This window comes from Molossus molossus, unplaced genomic scaffold, assembly GCF_014108415.1.
Source record: "Molossus molossus isolate mMolMol1 unplaced genomic scaffold, mMolMol1.p scaffold_m16_p_13, whole genome shotgun sequence".
NCBI classification, from domain to species: domain Eukaryota; kingdom Metazoa; phylum Chordata; class Mammalia; order Chiroptera; family Molossidae; genus Molossus; species Molossus molossus.
This window is the reverse complement of record NW_023425348.1, coordinates 87,428,821-87,451,114: the sequence shown is the minus strand read 5'-3', so window position 1 is coordinate 87,451,114 and position 22,294 is coordinate 87,428,821. Positions and strand designations below refer to the sequence as shown.

Sequence of the window (22,294 nt, the reverse complement as noted above, 5' to 3'; positions counted from 1 at the left end):
TGGCCAGTTTGGCTCAGCGGTTAGAGCATCAGCCTAAAGGCCAGAAAGTCCCGGGTTCAGTTCCCGCTAAGGGCACGTACTTCAGTTGCAGTTTGTCCCTGGCCCCAGTTGGGGTTGTGTGGGTGGCCACCAGTCGATGTGTCTCTCTCACATAGATGTTTCTGTCTCTCTTCCTCTCTCCTGCTCTATCTGAAGATAAATGCAAAAATGTCCTCGAGTGAGGATAAAAAAAAAAAGAACTGCATGCTTGGTGCCCCCTCCCACACACCCACCCATGTGCCTCCACCCCAAATATCCTTGTCTCTGAATTTCCAGGCCCTGCCCAGGAGTTCCAATGATCCACACCTGCAGCCACCAGCCACTTTTCCTTCCTTGCTCAGTGGATGATCGAAGGCACTCCCGCATCTCTGCCCATGGGGGGAGGATTTCCCTTCATCATTAACCCTTAGGGCCGCCCCTGAGCCGGTGGTGATGCAGCTTCTGTCCATTTCTAGTTAGTCACAACTGACTGTTCTCTCTCTTTTGTAAACCAGGCCGGAGGGTTTCTCCTCCATCAAGGGCGGCTCTCCTGAGGCCAGAGTTACAAGTGCCAAGAGAAACATAGATGAAACACAGGTCAGGGCCATCTGTTCATGTAATGTACTTGCATGTTCTGGGCCTGTTTGGGCCTGAAGCTGTTATGCAATGAATCACTGTGCATGATCACACCCAGCTCATGACGAGCCCTCAGGTCACCTAGCCATTGGTGACTCGTCACCGGGCACGCGTCTCTCTTAGGGACCAGTAGCACAGCAGAAGATGATTTACAAATGACAAGTGGCTCTCTGTTGCAGGAGTTATGACTTTGCTGCAGGAGCCTTGAGGTTTGTGCTGCAAATTCTCCCCCATTGGAGCCTTCCAGAGACTCCACAGCATCCTCATCTATCTTGGCATCTCCGGTGTGATTGGACTGCATGGATCTTTCGTCCAGGGTGGTACAGCCGCCTGTACGACGGCCTGGACCTGCTGCAGAGCCTGCTCTTGCTCTGGGCCCCGCCCAGCACTGGCAGTCCCCGAGTCCCCTGATAAATGGGTCAGAACAGAAATCCCAAGGATGATATATGCTCCAAAGTGGCCACCACACCCTGTGCCCTGTCCTTGGTGGGAGAGGATGCAGGTACAAAAGCTTGTTCCTCACCCGAGAGGCAGAGTCCTGGCATGCTCGAGACCCTTGGGTCCCTAGAACCTTCCCCAATATGGCAGCCACCTAAATCTCTGTGGGGTTTATCTCCCACCTTTCAGTATACAAAGGGCAGCCATCCTCAACCTTGTCGGTCTCCAGACTCCTATATAGTCTTAAAAATAATCAAGGACCCAAAGAATTTTTGTTTATATGGGTTATACCCATCGATACTTATCATAATAGAAATTAAACTGAGAAATTGAAGGCATTTATTTTATTAATTTAAAATAGTGCCCTGGCCCTGGCCAGTTTGGCTCAGCGGTTAGAGCATCGGCCTGCGGTCCCGAGAGACCCGGGTTCGGTTCCCGCTAAGGGCACGTACTTCGGTTGCAGTTTGTCCCTGGCCCTGGTTGGTCGCGTGGGTGGCAGCCACTCGATGTGTCCCTTCACGTCGATGTTTCTCTCTCTCTCTCCCTTCCTCTCTCTCCCTCCCACTCTATCTGTACAAAATATGGAAAAATATCCTCGGGCGAGGATAAAAAACAAAACAAAACAAAACAAAACAAAACAAAAAAAATAAATAAATAAAATAGTGCCCTGGCCGGTTTGGCTCAGCGGTTGGAGCATTGGCCTGAGGACCAGAGAGTCCCGGGTTCGGTTCCCGCTAGGGGCACGTACCAAAAAACAAACAAACAAAACAAACAAACAAACAAAAATAGCAACAATGAACGCATTACATGTCAGTCTAAATAATATGTTTTATGAAAAATTACTATATATTCCAAACCAAAACAGAAAAGTCGAGTGAAGAGTAGCCTTGTCTCACATGTTTGCAAATTTTTTCAATGTCTGGCTTCATAGAAGACCCTGGATTCTCATACTTACTGCTTCAACAGTCTCCTGAGATAGGTCCTTTTGGTTGAAGCATACAGAAGAAAATCTGGCCTCATGATGTGTAATTGGAGAAAGGAGGAATAGTTTTAGAGCCTTTTAAGGTAACTTTAGATATTTGACAAGTGATGGTTTCTGTAAATTACTGGCAATATGGGATCTGAAATTGTATTGACGAACTTTAATACCCAGTTAAATGATTACCCACTGGTCTATCTTGCTTTGAAGGGATATTTTATCCACGCATGATTTCGGGATAACATGCCTCAGTCATCTGGAACATCCTGGTTCACGGAGTCACGCAGATCTTCCGACTGTTGATACGTTTCATGATCCAATATAAAGAAATCTCACTCATTAATATCATCTCTGGTCCCACCAGAAGACCTTAAGTATTGGGAAGCTGTCAAGATCATAGTGGCAGATGTGTGTTTTCTAAAATTCGAATTTTCACTTAAAAGCTCTCATTTCGTCCCGGGCGACAAATACCACCTGTCGTTTTCTTTGACACAACAGCTTACTGAGTTCACTTCTGAACATTTGTCGGTCACATCCTCAAGTCTGAATAACCAGGGTTTCCAGTAAAGATGCTGGTCCGTGGAGAAAAACAAATAACCAACCAAACACAAACAGAAAACAAAACCCCAACTGGTCCAGCTCGCAAACCGGAGCACCGGGGCGCTCCCCGGGGGGGCCGTCCCCCGTGGGGTCAGCAGCAGTGCTGTGTGTGGACTTCTCCTTGTGTCACATAGAACATTCAAGAGGCATGTATGCAAGGATTGCGATTTCATAACATTAATAGCTTTAACTGCTCCACTGAGGACATTTTTACCTAACTAGCAATCCCCCCCAGTTTTTTTTCTCGGGGTGCCGGCTCAGGTACAGTTTAAGGCCGGTGCTTCCACGCACGCTAAGGCACGAGCAGTTCTACCCATACATTGCTTCCACACCAGGCAAATTCTGTCTGAATACTGTATTATTATGAGAGAGGTTTTGACCTCATCGGTCCCTGAAAGGGTGTCAGGGACTCATAGATGCCCAGGGACCTCACTTTGAGAACTGGTGGTTTCGAGGGAAGGGCCATGGAGCTAAGATGTTGAATATCCAAGCTCTTCCCCTAAGCATTGTCCGAGACACGGAAGCCCTCTTTGGGGAGATGTGACAACAGGGACATACCGTCCCAATGTCTTCTCTCCCATGGTAGGATTCCAAGGCCTTTCCCCATCCTGATCACTCCCCATTGAACCTCGGGTACTGCTGAACCCAACACTCCATGTGGGACCCGGAGCCCAGCAGCGATGCCCCCTGGTACCAAATTCGACCTTTGTGTGATCATCTAAGCCTCAGAATCACCTTAGAGGAACTCTGGAAAGTTAGGGAAAGAAAAAAAAAATCACTCTAATCTCATCACCTTGACAACCGCTGTTATGCTGTGGCCTAAGGTGGCCCCAAAGAACGTTGACTCATCCTGAACGCACGGTTGGTGAAAACCCCCTGGCTTTTTCTGTCCTGCTACTGCTAAACCACGCTGGTCTTTTCCTGGTGGGTCTACAGGCCCCACGAAGAGGGCCTGACATTTCGGGTCTGTCCACTTTATCCACACAGAGCTGCCTGTGCTGGTGCCTTCGGTGTCTGGAGGCTCCGGCAAAGTTTCTATGAACCCTCCCAGCTTCTTGTGATCTGCGAACAGGGTCACCCTCGTCCACGTCGACGATCTCTTTCATAAAGTCTCCTGTGGGAATCTGATCTTGGATGATAACGTTCAGTAGTAAAACCACACTCACCGATGACATTCCTCTTCTGTATGGGTGTCCTGTGGCCGCTGTAACAAATGTGGTGACTGGGACACCAGGAACTGATTCCCTCACAATTCCGAGGCCAGAAGTCTGGTGTTGAGGTGTCGGCAGGCTGTACTCCCTCCGGGGGCTCTTGGGGAGATCCTGCCCCTTGCCTCTTCCGCCTGTCTGCTCTGTTCTGCCCCTTTCAAGGCACCTGGCTCTCTGGTGGCCACGGGAATGGAATGAAACAGCCGTTCTCAACCTCGTCCTGCAACAGCACCGCCGGAACAGGGCATTCTGGGGCCGCCGTGCGCCTCACCAGAATGGGAGTCCCGCGTGGACATTCCAGGTGTGGCTAGTGCAATCTGGTGCACCTGCCATGCACCAAGACCCGCTGGGATTGGCCCCTCCCCCAGCACTGAAAGCCGCTGTGGATGGGCGACAGCCCAGGCGTTGCCAGGACTGGCACCGTTCCCCCCTCTGCTCTGCCCCTTCTCGCTCCGCAGCTGTTATGGCTTCATCCAGGTGGCTCGGCGTTTTGGTTTCCACCTATTCTCAAGCTCAGAATGCCCTGCGGGTGCAGGAAGGGAGTTGCCAGGTGTAAGAGAAACCCTGATTGTGTGTGGCAAGCCTTGGGCAGGCCTGGGAGATCAGTGTGGCCCCGCTGTGGGGGCCACACCCTGGCCATCCTCGGAGCCTTGCAGTGAGGTTGTGCCTGCGTGATGCTGACCATGGTGGAAGGACCTTGGGTGGCGGAGCAGGGATGTGACTAAGAAACTGTACCTGGAAACTAGAGTTAGGTCTACGCCTCACTGCTTTCTTTCTTTTTTCTTTTTAATTTGTCTGTTTCTTCCCTTTATTCAAAAAGTATTTATTCCCCTTCATCTTTTTCACCCATCCCCCCACTCCCCTCCCCTCTGGCAACCGTCAGTTTGTTTTCTGTATGTATGAGTCTGTTTCTGTTTCGTTTTGTTCGTTCATTTGGTTTGTCTTTTTTTTTTTTAATTTTTTTTTTTCTTTATTGGTTTCAGAGAGACAGGAAGGGAGAGGGAGAGAGAGATAGAAACATCGATGAGAGAGAACATCGACTGGTCACCTCCTGCATGCCTCCCACTGGGAACCTGGCCCACAACCTGGGCATGTGCCTTGACCAGGAATCGAACCGGTGACCTCTTGGTGCCTGGGTCAATGCTCAACCAGTGAACCACACTGGCCGGGCTGTTTTATCTTGATTCCACATATAAGTGAAATCGTATGGCATTTGTCTCTGACAAATTTCACTTAGATAATACACTCCAGGTCCACCCATGTTGTCACAAAGGGCAAGATTTCATTCGTTTCTATTGCTAAGTAATATTCCATTGTATAGATATGCCACATTTTCTTTAGCCATTCGTCTATTGATAGACACCCAGGTGTCTTCCATCTCTTGGCTATTGTAAATGATGCTGCAGTGAACATAGGGGTGCCTTGTAGCCACTTAGCTTAGCAACAGATGGTCACTAGGCTCATCATGGTGGTCACATTATAAGACACATAAATATCAAATCACTATGCTGTACATGGAAACCAATAGAATATATATGCCAACTATACTTAATAAAAATTTTTTTTTTAAGAAGAAGAAATGAGGACACAGATAGATATGGAGAAAAGCCCACATGACTACAGAGATAAAATGGTCATCTGCAACCATGGATAGAGGCCCCCAGAAATCAACCCGGCTGTAGGGTCTCTGCTTTCTTTTTCAATCACATAAAGTAATTGAGCTGGGTTTTCCAAGGTGGGGCTGGGAGCCTAAGAGGTTGAGTAAGGCCCACTTTGGGGTTTCCCACCCCCGGCATCTCTCACTGGCCTGGCAGAGTGCTGTCAGAAGGACCTGGAAGAACCCACGTCTACTGGACATCCCCGGCCTGACCCCTCCGCGAATGCTGCAGGCAGCTGCCCCTGCACAGCAGCTGCAGCCAGATGTGCAGGGCAGAAGGCTCATTCCCCAGCCCCCCACCACGCACCAGCAGGGCCACTGGAGCACGTCACCGAAGTAGGTGAGGAGGCTGCACCTGTGTCCACATCCTGGCCCATAGCTGCCAGAACCTCCCCGATTTCAAGAATCTTCAGGAATCTAAATTTTTATGTGACCATTTCTGAATTTATAAGGAGATAACTAAATTTAAACAAAATTTTAAATTAAAAACCGCCAAAGAACACACACTCACGTCATGTGGCCAAATGCTAGCTGAGCCAGAACCCCTATGTTAGTGGGTGTGGTCATGGGCCCCCAGCTCTGGGTCTCCTCAGTACTAAGATTCTGCTCTCCAGCCCCAGTGTTACATTCGTGCCTGGGTGACAGTCACATCTATTCTCAGAACGCTACTTCCTCTATCTACAGGAGGCAAATCGCCCCTCTGGTCTCCCCAGCTAAGCAGGTTCCCAGGACTTCCCCTAGGCGCCTCACCATAGTTCCTGGCCCCATTCACCTCAAGGACAAAGACTAGACAGAAAGAAATTGTGCTTCTCTTTTCTTTGATGCTTTCCTCTGCTGCCCACATTGGTATCGGGGACTTTCCCTTCAACCACCACACCCTGAAGGTCACTAGCAGCAGCTTAGCACTCTCATTTGCAAAGCTCAGGTCTCTGGGATGGCATTTGTCTTCTCTGCCACCCTGGTGCCCTTAGTGAGAGAGGACAGGGCTGTGTCTGATACGGTGTGCATTTGGTCACCACACCCTGGCGGCCCTGGGCTTCCTCCAAGGAGAGGCAGGGTCAGCTGAGGTGGACCAGCTGGGAGAGACTGGGGGACCCGTCTCCGTCCACCTCATCCAAAGCACCTGTCCTTGGCTGAGGTGGCTGAAACAGAATGCGCGAGCTCATTTCTCACCATCACCCTTACCCCTGCATTACGCCTTACCCCTGCAGGGGCTTGTCCCATCTGTCACAGCGTGGCCTCTTACCCCATATAAAATTTTAACAAGCCAGTTTTGGGTGGTCTCTACCACTTTTGCAAGACTCCATTTGTGTTGGCTTTCAGCCTTCCTGATGCTATTCTTACGAATGTTGGCTTGGGACACTCTTTCCATTCATGATTCAGTCAATATTTATTCAGCACCAACTGTTTGCCAAGCACTGGGCAGTCACTGGACATAAACCTGTGAAAGTTAAACAAGTCTCTTCACCAACTGGTGCTGGAACAGCTGGACATACACACACAGAAAATGAATCCAGACACAGACTTTATATCCTTTGCAAAATTTAATTCAAAATGGATCATAGACCTAAACGTAGAACATACAATTATGAAACTAGATGCTACATATCCATGGGTGATGCTTTATTAGATACAACACCAAAGAGATGACCCATGAAATAAATAACCGATAACTGGAGTTCATTAAAATTAAAATTTCTGCTCTGCAAACGACATCAGGACAATTAGAAAACAAGCTGCAGACTGGAAAAAAAATATTTGCCAAAAAAAGACACATCAGATAAAGGCCTGTTATCCAAAATATACAAAGAACTCTTAAAGCTCAATAGAAAACAACCCAGTTAAAAAAAAATGGACCAAATGCCTCACCGGAGCAGATACCTCACCAAAGAGCATATGAAAAGATGCTCCACATCATGTCATCAGGGACATGCGAATTAAAACAGCTAATAGAATGGCCACAATCCAGAACAGTGATAACACCAAATGCTGACAGGGATGCGGAGCAACAGGAACCCTTGTTTGCCCTCTCTTGGCCAGCTGGGGGTCGTCACAGTGCAATGAACTACAAGCAGACACTGCTTGGAGTGAGGGGGAACATCGCAGGGGAGTAAATGCTCCTGATCTCTGGATACAGGCCAATTTATCTGCAGTGATTCACTAAGTTACATGGTAATTTAGGTGGTTAAGTCCTTGAGCTTGTGTCTCTGTTGACCTTACAGCCAAGCCCAGCGTTCTTCCTGCCTCTCATTGTTTTCAGCAGAGATACATAATACATTCACACTTGGGCGATAAGTCCATTGGGCGCCTTCAGGGTGGCTTTCCAACCCTTTATCAGATCTACCTTATCTATCCACACGCACACTTTGATCCTTGGCTGGCCAGGCCAGGAGAATGCAGACCTCAAGGTTACATTTCGTTCATCCACCAAACCCCCCCAACCCTACATTGTTCATTGTTGGTAGGGTTGCAACATGATGCAGCTGCTTCGGAAGACAGTTTGGTGGGATATTTACAAAACTAACAGACTCTCACCATACAATCAACCAGTCATGCTCCTTGGTATTTACTGAACACGGGTGTCCTCACAAAAACCTGCACACAAATGTTTATGGTAGCTTTGTTCATAATTGCCAAAACTTGGAAACAACCAAGATGTTCTTCAGTATGTGAGCGCATAAACTGTGGTCCATCCAGGCAACTGAATATCATTCAACACGAAAACGAAGTGCACTACTGAGCCATGAACAGACATAGAGGAAACAAATGCACATTGTTAAGTGAAAGAAGCCGACCTGAAAAGGCTCTACAGCATCTGGTATGATTCCAACGACATGACATTCTGGAAAAGGCAAAACTATGAAGATGGTAGAAAAGATCAGGGGCTGCTGTGGGGTGGGGGGTGGAGAGAATAGGCGGAGCACAGAGGATTATTAGGGCAGTGAAACTACTCTGTATTCTAATAATAGATACATGCCATTATACATTCGTCCAAACCCATGCAATGTACTACATCAAGAATAAACTACTCTTGGGTGATTATGATGAGTCCATGTAGGTTCATTATTGGTAAAACTGTATCATTCTGGTGAGTGATGTGGATAATTGGGGAGGTTATGCCCATGTGGGGGCAGGGGTATATGGGAAATCTCTGTATCTTCCCCTTAATTTTGTTGTAAATCTAAAACTGTTCTAAAAAATAATTAAGTCTTCAAAAAGAAGTTAGACAAGACCAGATGAAACTTCTATTCTACTGGGGGGGGGGGGCGGGTAATAAACCAGTCTGCAGGAGCATTATGTGCTCTGAGGACATTGAAACAGGACAATGTGTCAGAGAGAGAGGGTGTTGAGAATCCATCAGGCAATCACTTAGATAGGATGATCGGGGAAGGTCTCTGTGAAGAGGGGCCATTTCAGCTGAAACCTAAACAAAGAGAAGGAGCCAGCTGTGCAAAGACATAGAGAAAGAGCAGTTCTGGCAGAGGAACCGGCAGATACAAAGGCCCTGAGGCAGGAAGGAGCTCAGCATGCGAGGGGAACCAAAAGAAGTTCAACGAGGCTGGACTTGAGTGGACATGGGCTGCCCTGAGGTTGGAGGAGGGCGGGGGTCAGACGTCCCTGGGCTTTTAGGGCCGGATGGGGGCTGGCTCTTAACCCAGGTGCAGGGCAGGGCTCTGAGTAGGGGAGGCCTGATTTTGATTTAGTCTGAGGTCCACATGCCTCTCAATCTCGACTCATTTGTGGGCACCGTGTGGTGCCACACACGTGCTTCTTGGCCGTGACTACTTCCTTCCTCACAGTGCCATTTGCACAATCTGAATTGCATTTCCGGAGCTGGCCCTGTCACTCAGCAACCAGGCAGTGGTTTGCCCCTCGCTCAGTTACCATGACCGGTCATCCCGCCTCCCTTCCTCCCCCTCCACTGGGCCTCAGTCTCTGTATTTGCAGAGAGGGTGGGTGGGACCAAACGACATATGGCCTTTCCAGTTCCACCAGTCTAGCTTTGGATGGCGCCGGGAGGGGGATGCAGCCAGAGAGGTCGGGGGAGAAATGAAAGCGAAAGATGGAAAGCTCTCCTCTAGGCTCCTGGAAGGCCGGCTGGCGGCGGGGGGTGGGCGGTTGGCAGGGAGGAAGGGAGGTTTTTAGAAAGCTGGCCAGGCAGGGACCCTGTGACCCAGGCTTTCATTTCTCCTAAACACCCCGCAGCACCACGTGATGCAACTGGGCCACAGGACCAGCAAAAGGGGAAGCAAGGAGCTCCCAGGGTTTCTCAAGAAGCAGCGGGCTGGCGAGGCTGAGCCCCGACGGGAGCGCTAGAAGGGATCTGGAGGGAAGGTCGGGGACAGAGAGGCGGTGGAGGAGACAGCACAGGGAGTCTCTGTGGAGTACCTCTTCCCCAGAGTGGGGGCCAGGTGTCACAGGGGAGGAGACAACTGTTAAGAAAGGGCGACCAACTAGAAAGGAAGGGGAGGGCCGGAGAAGTGGAGGGAGGAAGGGGTGGCGGTCAGGACTGAGGAAGGGGAGAAAGAAAGAGCGGGGTGGGGAAGGAGAGAGAGTTGGGGGTGGGAGGAGGGGAGAGGAGAGAGTTGAGAATCCGGGAAGGGAGGGAGGAACCACGTAGCAGCAGAGGGACCTGGGGGGAGCGGACACAGGGACAGGGAATCGGAGGGGGTAAGGGTGGGGGGAGAGGGAGCAATCAGGGGTGAGCAAGGAGGGCAGCCAGTTGGGGGAGGAAGAAAAGAGTGGGGTCGCGGGGAGGGGCGGAGGCTGGGGAGGGGGTACGATGCCCGGGCCTCTCGCCCCGGGGGAGCCTCGAGGGCCCGGGGAGCGCCGGCCGCTGCTGGCGCGCCGGCCGCGGGGGCCCCGACGGTGGCGGCGGGCGGCGGCGGCCGCGGTGCTGCTGGTGCAGATGCTGGAGCGCGCTGCCTTCTTCGGCGTCTCGGGCAACCTCGTGCTCTACCTCAACAGCCCGAACTTCCACTGGGCCGGAGAGCAGGCGTCGCGCGCGGCGCTCGTCTTCCTGGGCGCCTCCTACCTGCTGGCGCCCGTGGGCGGCTGGCTGGCCGACGTGTACCTGGGCCGCTATCGCGCCATCACCCTCAGCCTGCTGCTCTACCTGGTGGCCTCCAGCCTGCTGCCCGCCACCGCCGTCTCTGACGGCCGCCGCTCCTTCTGCGGCGAGCAGCCCGAGTTGCCCATCACGCCCGCCTGCCCCTCGCCCGGCTGCCCGCTCCCCTCGCCACCCGCCTACTGCGCGCCCACCCTCTATGCGGGCCTGCTGCTGCTCGCCCTGGCCGCCAGCTCCGTCAGGAGCAACCTCACCTCCTTCGGGGCCGACCAGGTGAGTGCCGGGAGGGGAGGCCCTGGAGCTCCGAGGGAGATGGAGGGACCTGGGCAGAGCCCCAGGGGTCAGAGGCTCTGGCTCCCCAGGGCGACCTCCAGCAAACCACTTCCCCTCTCTGGGCCCAGTTTCCTTATTTGAAAGAACAGGGGGTGCCCACTCTAACAATAATACCATAGTTATCCATCATTCACCGTGTGCCACGTTCAGTGTTTTAACTCACTTGATCCTTTTAACTACCCAGGAGGCAGGCAGTAGTATTGTGTCCATTTTACAGATGAGGGCAGTAAGGTTTCAGGACATTGATCAGCCTGTCCAAGGTCACATAGAGAGCAGGTCCAGGAGCTGCATAAGAGTAGCTGGCCTTCAGGCCTCCCCATGAGCCCCGCCCCCCCCCCTTTATGTGGGGCTGGGGCTAGGTGCCAGAGGATGAATTAGGAGGGCTCGTTCAGATCCAGGTCTGCCACTCAGTAGCCAGGGCCCCTTGGGCACATGTCTTAACCTCTGAGCCTTTCTCTGGACCCGTTGGACAGAGTAGGGCATGTAGGAGACATTCAATAAATATTTGCTAAATGAATGAGAAAGTGCCTTACAACATGGCTATATTTTAATAGTACTACTCAGTGGGATATTAGACAATAACTTTAAATAACATGCAGCATGATTAAAACGACCATGCATGGGGTTAATGAGCAAAGGCAAATGCAGAACTGCGTGCAGAACGTGATTACAGCCAGGTGGAAAAACTCGGTGCCAACTAAAGGACAACTGGCAAAACAGTTGTAACCGTAGTGTAAGCACATCACTGAACCAAATTGTACTTCTTTCCTAATTGTTCCTGTTTTTCAAATGTTCTCGAATTGTGTGTTTTACACTCACAAAAGGGACTTTTTTTAAAGGAATCATTGTATCTGTCTGGCATCCACAATCCAGCATCCAATGCAGTTTCCAGCGTCCTTGCCAAGGAGTTGCTCATTAGCCTGCATGGATTCCCGTGATGACGGGGGACTCGGGGCCCCCAGAGCAGCCCTGTCTACTTCTGAGTCGCTGTTGGCCCTCCTTCAGACCAGGAGACTCCACTCTCTGCCCATAGGAACTCTTAGCTTCCCTTAATTCTACTCTTTCATTGACATCCCACTACAGCCCCAGGTGTCCCTCACCTGTGCTCTTGACCTCTCTGACCTCTAGAGAGCCTCAGTCATGCAGTGCCTCCTGTCTCTCCCTCCTCCCTCTTGGTGGCAGAACTGGTCTCCCTGAGGCTACTGGGCAGAGCCTTCCAGTGACGCAAGGCCTCACTGCAAGGCTGCTTTAGGGGTCTGAGCCTGAGCCCCAGGACAGCTGGGGAAAAACCGAAGTGATTGGAGGCAGGATGGACATCACTGGGTTTGCATCTCTAACGTGGCTCGGCTACAGTGGGTGGGAGTAACAGGAGTGGGCACCGCAGAGCAGTGAAGGGCTGTTGTGAATTCAGGGGAGCAGTCAGATGGGGGATGTGTGGGTGGGAGGGCTTGGCACCATCTGGCAGACAGCTATACCCAGGATCCCCGTGTTTAACACACTGCCGGTTTCAGAAAGGGCCATCCATCACTCCCGACAGAGTGTTCTTTTATACCCTGAATCTGCTGCCTGGTCTTCCCCCTTAGAGTTGCAATTGTCATATCCATTTACATCCAATTAAGAAATGGAAATGGCTGCTCATAAAGGGACTTATTCAATTTTCTGCTTGAAAGATTACAGCACAGGTCCTCAGAGAGGGGACATGCCCATCCCTCTCCATCGCCAAGAGGACCCTCAGAATCTCCAAGGGAGTACAATTTTGAACGCATCTCTATGGACTGTCATCTTACATTTGAAAAAGGAAGAAAATACTTACCTTTTCCGCCAGTGTAACTACAGAAAGAAATAGCTAAGTGTATTTCTTAGCTATTAGAAATATGTATCTCTGGATAGAAGGAGAGCTTTGGAGTTGGAGATTTGGGGGTCACTGAAAGGATGAGGGGTTTCACAGTGCACAGAATCATTATCTAGAGAAGTGACCTTCAGTTCTTACTGCTTTTTAGAAATGCAGATGCCCAGGCCCTGCCCCAGACCTGCTGAGTGAGAACCTAGGATCAGGATCTGGGGGGGCGGGGCAGCCAGTGCCGCTGACTGGAGCCAGCAGACTGGAAGGGAGCCTGGGGCCTGACTGTCACAGATTGATTCAAATCCCGGGTAAAGATTTTCAGCCCTTCTGCCCTTGCTGCGGGCCCGAATTTTGTTTTCCTCCCACTCTTGAGGCTGTGTCCAGGACTACCTCTGCTGTCCCTGATTATGCCAACTTTGTTTGACTGGGCATAGATCAGAGGGAGGCAAGGCAGGATGAAGGGTATGGTCACAATAGAAAACGATCTCCAAACTGGAGAGGAAATTCTCAATTAGCTGTTCTTTCAGTAACATGCATACATCACGTTTACTCATGTGGAACCGGCCTGAGGTCTTTATTGGCTTTTTTTCTGATTATAAAGTTGATGCATATTGTAGGTTGCTCAGTCAGAGACAAAGGGATAAATCAACCAGAGATGAGCAAAGAGGCATCAGAGACATCTGTTCTGTGCACTGTTTGGTGACAATAAAAAAGCAATGTGTGTCATGGGCATGAGGGAACAGCTGTGCCAGAATGTCCTGATTGTTAACAAGTGACTCCCTCCAAAAGAGCTTATTCATTCACTCATTCATCAAATATTTATTGAGCATCTATTTATTGCTCAGGGGTTAGGAAAGTGCCGGCATGTGCCCACCCACTGACTCAAGAAGTATCTCTGTGGGCGAGGGAGTGCAGGTACAGAGGGTACGTCATGGCAGGGTGCCCCTGGTTTCCTCTGGCCCTCACTCTCACCCCTACCTGGCAGGTGATGGACCTTGGCCGCCATGCCAGCCGCCGCTTCTTCAACTGGTTTTACTGGAGCATCAATGTGGGTGCTGTGCTGTCGCTGCTGGTAGTGTCCTTTATACAACAGAACATCAGCTTCCTGGTGGGCTACAGCATCCCCGTGGGCTGTGTGGGCCTGGCCTTCTTCGTCTTCCTCTTTGCCATCCCTGTCTTCATCACCAAGCCCCCCACGGGCAGCCAAGTGTCCTCTATGCTAAAACTTGCTCTCCAAAACTGCTGTCCCCGGCTGTGGTGCCAACACTCTGCCAGGTAAGGAGGGGGCTCTGGGCTCCCTGCTTCTCCTGGGATGTCATGGCCTAGCTGCAAGATGTCCCGGTAGCCCTTTAGGATGACCTGATCTCCAGTGGGCCAGAGCTGCCCACCGTGACTGAGGACGGCCATGGAGGTCAAGGTGGTGGTGGTGGGATCGACGATGGGCTAACTATAGAAACTATGAGGAGGTTGATGGTCTTCACAGTGATGGTGATGATAGATGGGATGAAGGTGTTAGTAGCTATCATGAAGATAAACCCTGTCAATGGTGATAACAATGGCAATAGAGGTGGTGGTGATGGAGATGATGGTACCAGTGAATGTTGTTGGGGTATAGTGTAAATAATTCCATGCTTCCCTGATATTACGGCTAAGAAATCAGCCTGACTCCTCCCTCATTAGCTGGCAAACAAGGGAGGGAGGTTCTGAATGGCCTTGTACTTGCATTTGCATAATGGCTCCCTTATGCCTCCTGCTCCCTAAGTGGATCAGTACTTATGCCAAACTAACCTGTCTCTAGGCCTTGGGGGCAGTTATAGTTCCTGTCAGTGGGGGCTGGAGGGGGGAAAGGGCACAGCGTGCTTTCCCCAACCTCGTGCATTGCCCCGGGGCTTGTTTTAAGGATCCGTTGCTGCCTAACAACGGAAGCCTGGAACTTCCGCAAGCAACCACCTTCCACCACCTCTCACAATTCTGTGGGTGACGGGGTCAGCCGGGCAGTTGTTCTGCTTCTAGTGATGTCACTGGGGGCTGCAGTGATTTGGGGACCTCCCAGGTGGCTCACTGACGTGGCTGGCAGTCGATGTGGCTGCCAAGGAGGCACCTCGGTTCCTTTGCACGTGGCTTCGCCCTGTGGCAGGAGCTCTCACAGCAAGGTGTCTGGGCTGCGGGAGGAGGGAGCGCACATTCCAAGAGTGGGTGTTCAGAAGGTCAGCACAGTCACAAGGCTGGCCCAGGCTCAAGGGCAGGGTAAGTGACATCACACACTGCGAGGGAGAAGCTGGTGTTGGCCATCTTTGGACATGACCACATTGGTACTGCCCCTTTTTTTAGAATCTTGATGAGGCAAGGCTCTTGGGCAAGAAGGGACCACGACAAGGGGCAAATGGTAAAGGTTGACAGTGGTTGATCTGTCCTGTTTCTTAGGAACGTTCCCTCCACTCTCTACCCCCTTGCCGTGTAGGGAGGGGCTCTCCTGTTGAGATGGGCTTGGAGACAGCGAGTTGGGGCAGTTTTGGCAAATCAAATCTGTGACTGCCTCTCTCTCCGAGTCAGGCGTGGACTGGGGCATCCTCGGCTCCCACGGCAAATGGATGCTAAGAGCCAAAGAGTCTTCACTTCCTTCAGGACCCACGGGGCCCAGCTGGAGGGCGGAGTGGGTCCTGGGCAGCCGCCTTTGCTGCAGAGGCGATGAGGCTGATGATACTGACGGAAGGGGTGGGGTGCTGGCAGTCAGATCAAACGACAGGACAGACTCCACGGAGAGGATGGCTTTGGTGACAGTGATCACATCCCTAATGGCAGCGGCAGGGAGGACCCTGGCATTGGTGGTGATGGTGCTAAGGGTGGAGAGAGGATGGGGGTGCCGTCGGAGGTGACGGCTGCGATAACTCACTGTCGGGGAGTAGGATTCACTTAGGACGTAATGAACGAAACCCGTGGCCTTGGTGGTGGAGATGACAACTGTCATTTTATTTGCTGCCTCACAGAGACCCTCAAGGCGCCCAGCTGCTGCCTGACCAGAGGTCTCCCCAGCCTGGCCCTTCCCCCGAAGAGGACATCGCCAATTTCCGGGTGCTGGTGAAGATCTTGCCTGTCATGGTGACCCTGGTGCCCTACTGGATGGTGTACTTCCAGGTGAGCACCGCGTTCGCTCTGGGGGGACTGTCTGCCCAGCCCCCCACCGGTTTCATCTCTCAGGGTGGAAGCCCAGGGCACATCCCGAACATTTTCCCCAGCACACGGTGAACAACGCCGCCTCCTAGTTCAACCCCCTTGGGCGGTAGAACCGAGAGCCAGAGCCTGGGCTGAGGCGCATTGCGGAGGCCGTGTCCCCGGGCCTCAGCTCCCTCACATGTCGGAGGAGCAGGGAGACAAAGGCTCTGACGCTTCCGCAGCCTTCAGATCCTCCCAGCTTGGCAGCGGAGGCCCAGGGGAGGTCTGCGGCGGGCCGAGACCCCACAGCCAGTCAGGGGCAAGCCCAAGGCGCTGAGTACTCCATGGCCATGTCTCCCCACCTGGCTGTACCTAGACGCACCTGCAGAGCTTTAAAACAGGAAAGAGCTCTGGCCAGTTTGGCTCAGTGGTTAGAGCGTCAGCCTGCAGACCAGAGAGTCCCAGGTTCGGCTGCTGCCAAAACAATAAAGATTCCCAAGTCCCGCCGCAGACCACTGAAAGAGTCTCTGGCTGGGAGGCTGTCTAGTGTATTTAGCTTCTCAGGTGATACTGACACTCAGCCGGCTTGGAGAAGCACTGCTTCCTGCCCCTCCCCACGGGGAAGGCGAGCAGGTGTAAGGTGTGAGCCCGTGTGTGTGGGTGTGTGTGTAGGGTGGGCAGCAGCCTAACTCCAGCCCCTAATCCCCAGACCACAAGGTCATTGCCTCCCACACCCCTCCATAGAAACCGTATGTGGAGCTGCAGGAGATGGGAGTCATGCAGGGTCAGCCTGCTGCTTGGGGGTAGTAAGAGGTAGAAGGTGTCCATGATGGGACATGGTCATGACGTGTGTGTGTGTGTGTGTGTGTGTGTGTGTCCATGGCTGATTCTCAGTCATACTGCTTGTCAGAATATTGACACCCTTCCACACCAATTGGGTTGCTGCCTGAAGCAACCCAAGTGCCCCCCCCCAGACCCTCCAATGGGACTCCCCTGCACGCCCCTCCATTATATAACAACTACAGGAGTAATGCCTGCACCTGCCACAGTCCATTCCAGTGGGTCAACCGGTGGGACTCAGCTTGGCCTCGGTGTCAGCTGAGCACTCCCCGGGGGACAGCCATGTCATTATTTTCCCCATGTCAACAAGCATTTGTCCAGGCCTAGTCTGTGCCAGGCCCTGGAGACACAACACGGGTCCCCGCAGCTGTGCTCAGCCCTGGAATAAAGCCGTGCACACAGCTCCCGTGCCGAGAGCAGAGTGCAGCCAGCTCCCTGGCCAAGCCTCCCTCTGAGGAACAAGGAGGGCGGGAGGTCGCTCTCCCGAGGCTGGGGAGGGACAGCGTCCTGCGCTGCCGAGGAAGGCCTGCCTGCCAGCTGGGGCGGCCGCTCTGTTCCCGCTTCACCCCACCTCTCCTGGCAGATGCAGTCCACGTATGTCCTGCAAGGTCTCCACCTCCACATCCCGAACGTTTTCCCCAGCCATCCTGGCAACACCTCGGTGGCTCTGGGAGCCCAGGACAGCAGCTATAAGGTGAGCGACAGCCGGTGTGCTCAGCCCTCAGTGCAGGCCAGGCCAGGGGCTTCCTCCTAGAAGAGGAGAGAGTGAAGCTGCCTTTACACTCCCCTCGGCCCGTGGCAGGGTGTCCACAGGAAAGGCACCCAGAGGGTCCGAACTTGTGCCACAGCCCAGACACCCTGCCGAGAGGCTCCACTGCTCCAAAGCGTTCGGCCGCTTCGCTCCCACCCTCTGCCCCTTTGCCCCAGGCCTTCACGTCAGGTGCACTCAGGCCCCTCCGCTCTGCCTTGTCCTCTCCCTCTGGGACCCCTGCTTTTCATCAGGACTTGCCACCAACCCCTTGGCACTTCAGAGACTCATAAAACACAGGCTCTTCAGGGCTTGCAGACGAATGGCATATCGGCCGCTCCACCTCCCTGTGTTGCCCATGGCAGACATCACTAATCAGCCGTGGCATCCTGTTTGCTGAGCCCGTGACTGTCCCAGGCGCCACTCCCTGTGGACAGAAGTTAGAGGAACCTATTTGCCACTGTGAGCCGATCCCGCCCCATTACACAGCCGAGGAGTGTGCCTTCCGGAGAGGGGAAAGGACCGACTCGGTCACCCAGGGACAGTAGTGTCCAGGTCTCCAACGCCGACCCCGAGCTCCTTCTGCCCGGCTAGCCTGCCTCTCTTGGCTCCCTCTGGCCCAGATCCCTGAAGCCTGGCTCCTCCTGGCCAATGTCGTGGTGGTGCTGATCCTGGTGCCGGTGAAGGACCACCTGCTCGACCCTGTGCTACTGCGGCGCAAGCTGCTTCCCTCGGCTCTGCAGAAAATGGCCCTGGGGATGTTCTTCGGCTTTGCCTCCGTCATTGTGGCAGGTGTGTGGGCCTGCGGGAAGGAGCGTGGGGAGGGAGGCCGGCCTTGTCTGGGGTGGGGGAGGCTAGCTGCACTCTGACATGTGCTGAAGCTGGGGGCCTGGACCGAGCATACCCTCCACCTGTGGACGCCAGTCTTGGCTTCCCAGAGGGTGGTAGCTGACAGACTTTCCTCGTTGAGTCCAGCACCCCCTCATTCGACAGATGAGGACCAAGAGAGGAAAACATACTTTTCCCAGTGGGATGCAAGCTCCCTGAAGGCAAGGGTGTTTTCTTTTTTATTCACTGCTACGAATAATGCACATGGGTGCTGGACAAATGTGTTGAATGTTCCAAAGACACACAGCTTCTTAGTGGTACATGGGAAATTTTTTTTTTTTAAGTATTTATTTATTCTCTTATTCCATTTCAAAAGAATTTGAAACCACTTATTAAAAAGGTGCTCAGGTCGCCCAGCCAGTGTGGCTCAGTGGTTGAATGGCGACCCATGCACCAAGAGGTCGCCGGTTCGATTCCCGGTCAGGGCACATGCCCAGGGTGTGAGCCAGATCCCCAGTGAGGGGTACGCAGGAGGTGGCCAGTTGATGTTCTCTCTCATCGATGTTTCTCTCTCTCTCTCCCTCTCTAACATCAATAAAGAAGAAAAAAAAGGTGCTCAGGTAAAGCAAGCTTTCATGCTGTCAGGCAAACCTAAGATCCTGAAGTTTCTTAGCGTCTCGGAGCCTCATCTTTAAAACTGAGGTAGTAACTCATTCGGACCTGGTCGGCACAGGGCTCAGGCTCTGCCACCTGGAATGTAGTCTGGCAGGAGCACTGTGTAGATTAGACAAGATGACGTCTGTCGAGAACCCAGCACCGTGCCTGGATCACAGACAGGAGCCAGAGGAATTAATAAACAGCATTGTATTGCAAGGATGAAAACCAAACTAGGTTCTTTTTTCTTTTTTTCTTTATTGATTTTAGAGAGAAAGGGAGAGGGAGAGAGATAGAAATATCAATGAGAGAGAACACCGATTGGCTGCCTCCTGCATGCCCCCCACTGGGGATTGGACTCACATCCTGGGCATGTGCCCTGACTGGGAATCGAACTGGCAACCTCTTGGTGCATGGGTTGACACTCAACCACTGAGCCACCCCAGCCAGGCCAAACTAGGTTCTTTTTGAGCTGTGTGCTCAAATGCCTTTTGTCCTATTTCATCCTCACAATAATACTTCTCAGCGAGGTTAAGGGATGTGCCCAAGATTACATAGCTAGTCAGCGGCAGGGCCAGGCCTGGAACCCAACTTCACATGCTGTCTCCTAGGTAGTGAAGGGGAAGGTGAAATAAACTTGAGAGCCAGGTTAGAAACCCTACTGCAGTGGAGGAGTCATGTGATATCACAGAAAGCGGGCCAGCTTCAAAACCACACACTGGGGCTTACATCCAGCCCCAATTACTTATCAGCTGTGTGACTCTGGGCTGGTTGCTTAACCTAAACTTCTCTTTCTTCATTTGCTAGAATGTATATTAAACGCCTAGCACACAACAGGCTCTCAGTTCATGAGAGTTGTTCCTGTTATTGAGTGTAAAACCTAGCTCTGAGCTTCCTAGCAGCCAAGGCAAAAAAGGGAAGAGTTGAAATCCAAATCTTGACACACACCCACCCTGGTTCAGCCCAATCAGTCATTGGCTACTTAGTGAATGCCCACCACATGCCAAGTTCTGCCTTGGACTAAGCTGCCTGAGTGGGCCTGGCTGTAGTCCCCTTCTCTCCCTGACCAGGATTCCTGGAGATGAAGCGTTTAGACTACATCCATCACAACCAGACAATATCCCAGCAGATCGGGAAGAATATATACTATGCAGCACCACTGTCCATCTGGTGGCAGATCCCTCAGTACCTGCTCATCGGGATCAGTGAGATTTTTGCCAGCATCCCAGGTACCCAGGCCCCTCCCCTGCTCTCGCACCAGATGTGGGCTCTGCCTGGTGGTGCCTCAAAGCCAGAGGTCTCACGGGCACACCTCTAGAGCTTGTCTGCATGAAGAGGCGAGATTTCCTGAGTGGGGCTGCATATACCCAATGGGGATTCATTAGCACCTGGTTTGTGCCAGGCCCTGTGATGGGCACTGGGGATTTGAGGGGAATAAGACGCTTCCTGTACCGACTTTCCACGTCCCCCCCACCCCCCCGCTGCCATGTTCCCAAACTCCGTCTCTGCAGTTGTGGTTACCACTGCCCCAGATTGAAAGTGAATTCCTGTTCGCCCCTCAGTCCCACGCCTAAGTGCTGTCTCCTTCATGAGGTGCTTCCAAGGCCGCCTCCCACCGCGGGCGGAGGGGGTCCGCTCCCTCCTCCCTCGTCATCTCTATCACAGCACAGGTTGCTGTATTTCCGGCTGTGTCCCCGGCAGGACTGGGGCCTGCTCTGCGGTGACCCCAGGAGCAGGGCCCACTTGGCTGCAGGCATAGGGGGAGGCTGGGGTAACAGTCCCCTGAACAATAAACCCAGTGGAGTGCTGTGGAAGTGACTTCTGGGGAAGCCCCGGGGCAAGGTGGGGAGGGGACTGAACTGCAGAGCTGAGCCCTGCAGGGAGCGAGGGGGAGGAGGCGAGAGGCACAGGTCCCTGTGGGTTGAGCTTGGATGTCAAGGTTTCTCCAGATGGCAACACGCCCTCCCCAAGGGGATCTGGGCAGGGAACGGACCCCGTTAGAGATATTTTAGACATCTGGCTGTGTGCTCAGGAGGATGGGAGATGGGGGTTTAAGAGGCGTTTGCAGAGGCTCGGCAGGAAATGACCAGGGCTGGAGTGGCCCAGGGCAGACACAGAGGAGGGTTCTGAGGTTGAATCAAAATGACTTGGTGTTGATCTTGAAGGTGGGCAGAGAGGACAGGGTGAGGATGGCAGGGAGGCGGGGAGGGCAGGAGTCAGAGCTCGTGGGACAATGGGGGTGGTGTCCAGGGGAAGGACCACGGGTGGATGAGCAGGACAGAGGTGACAGGCCAGGGGTGCACTGGCATTCAGTCATCTGGGGAAAGCCAGGGTGGGGGTTGCAGCCCAGTGGGCAGGGCCCCAGGCCCCTTCCTTCACCCCTCTTTCCTCTCCGCAGGCCTGGAGTTCGCATACTCAGAGGCCCCGCGCTCCATGCAGGGCGCCATCATGGGCATCTTCTTCTTCCTGTCTGGGGTGGGCTCGCTGTTGGGCTCCAGCTTGCTGGCACTACTGTCACTGCCAGGGGGCTGGTTACACTGCCCCAAGGACCAAGGTGAGTGGGGGCCGCCCTGGGAGTGGGACGTGGGTAGAGGGAGGCTCGGAGAGGTGGCAACTACCGAGAGCCTTGACCAGAGCAGAATGAAGTAGCAGGCTGGATGGAGAACAGGGCTCTAGCTGAAGCTGGCCAATCACCAAGAGCATGGCCTCCCCTCCTTGGGCCTGTCAAAAGGGTAGCATGGAACTCAATGGACCTCCAAGGTTCCTTCCTGCTTCTCAAACCCGGCCATTCTGGCGGAGGGGGTCCCCTTTCCCTGTGGTATTTGTTTTAAGCCCCCGAAATAGCTGACTCACGGGGAACTGTAGACACAGGGCAGCCAGATGCTAGAGGGCCACCTGCCCAGTGTCTTCCGATCCCACCTACTGGCTACCTGTTCAGCTGCCAGCTCCAGGGGAGCCCCGCCTGACTCGAACGCCATCCTCTCCTTTCCCCAGGGAACATCAACAACTGCCAGATGGACCTGTACTTCTTCCTGCTGGCCGGCATTCAGGCCGCCACGGTCATCCTGTTTATGTGGATCGCTGGTCGCTATGAGAGGGTAGCTCATGGCCCCGCCTCCCAGGGCTGTCCCAGCAGGGATAGGGGCTGACGTGCCCCTCATCCACCTCTTCACTTCTTTCTCCTGGAACACAGACAGCAGCAGCCCCAGCTGGAGTTTCCTTCTCTGTTTATTCTGTACCCACATTAGGATGAAATGATTCCCATAAATAAGGGGCATGAGCCTTTCCTCA

General features: G+C 53.0%; 1 protein-coding gene across 1 annotated transcript; it reads left to right on the top strand.

Moving 5' to 3' along the window:
- Window positions 1–10,283: 10,283 nt before the first annotated feature.
- On the top strand, window positions 10,284–22,294 carry SLC15A3 (solute carrier family 15 member 3). Its single transcript, XM_036259312.1, has 8 exons — window positions 10,284–10,877; window positions 13,766–14,055; window positions 15,768–15,915; window positions 17,357–17,467; window positions 18,145–18,313; window positions 20,074–20,232; window positions 21,402–21,557; window positions 21,998–22,294. The coding sequence occupies exons 1-8, from the start codon at window positions 10,320–10,322 to the stop codon at window positions 22,150–22,152; spliced, it is 1,746 nt and encodes a 581-aa protein (XP_036115205.1). The 5' UTR covers window positions 10,284–10,319; the 3' UTR covers window positions 22,153–22,294.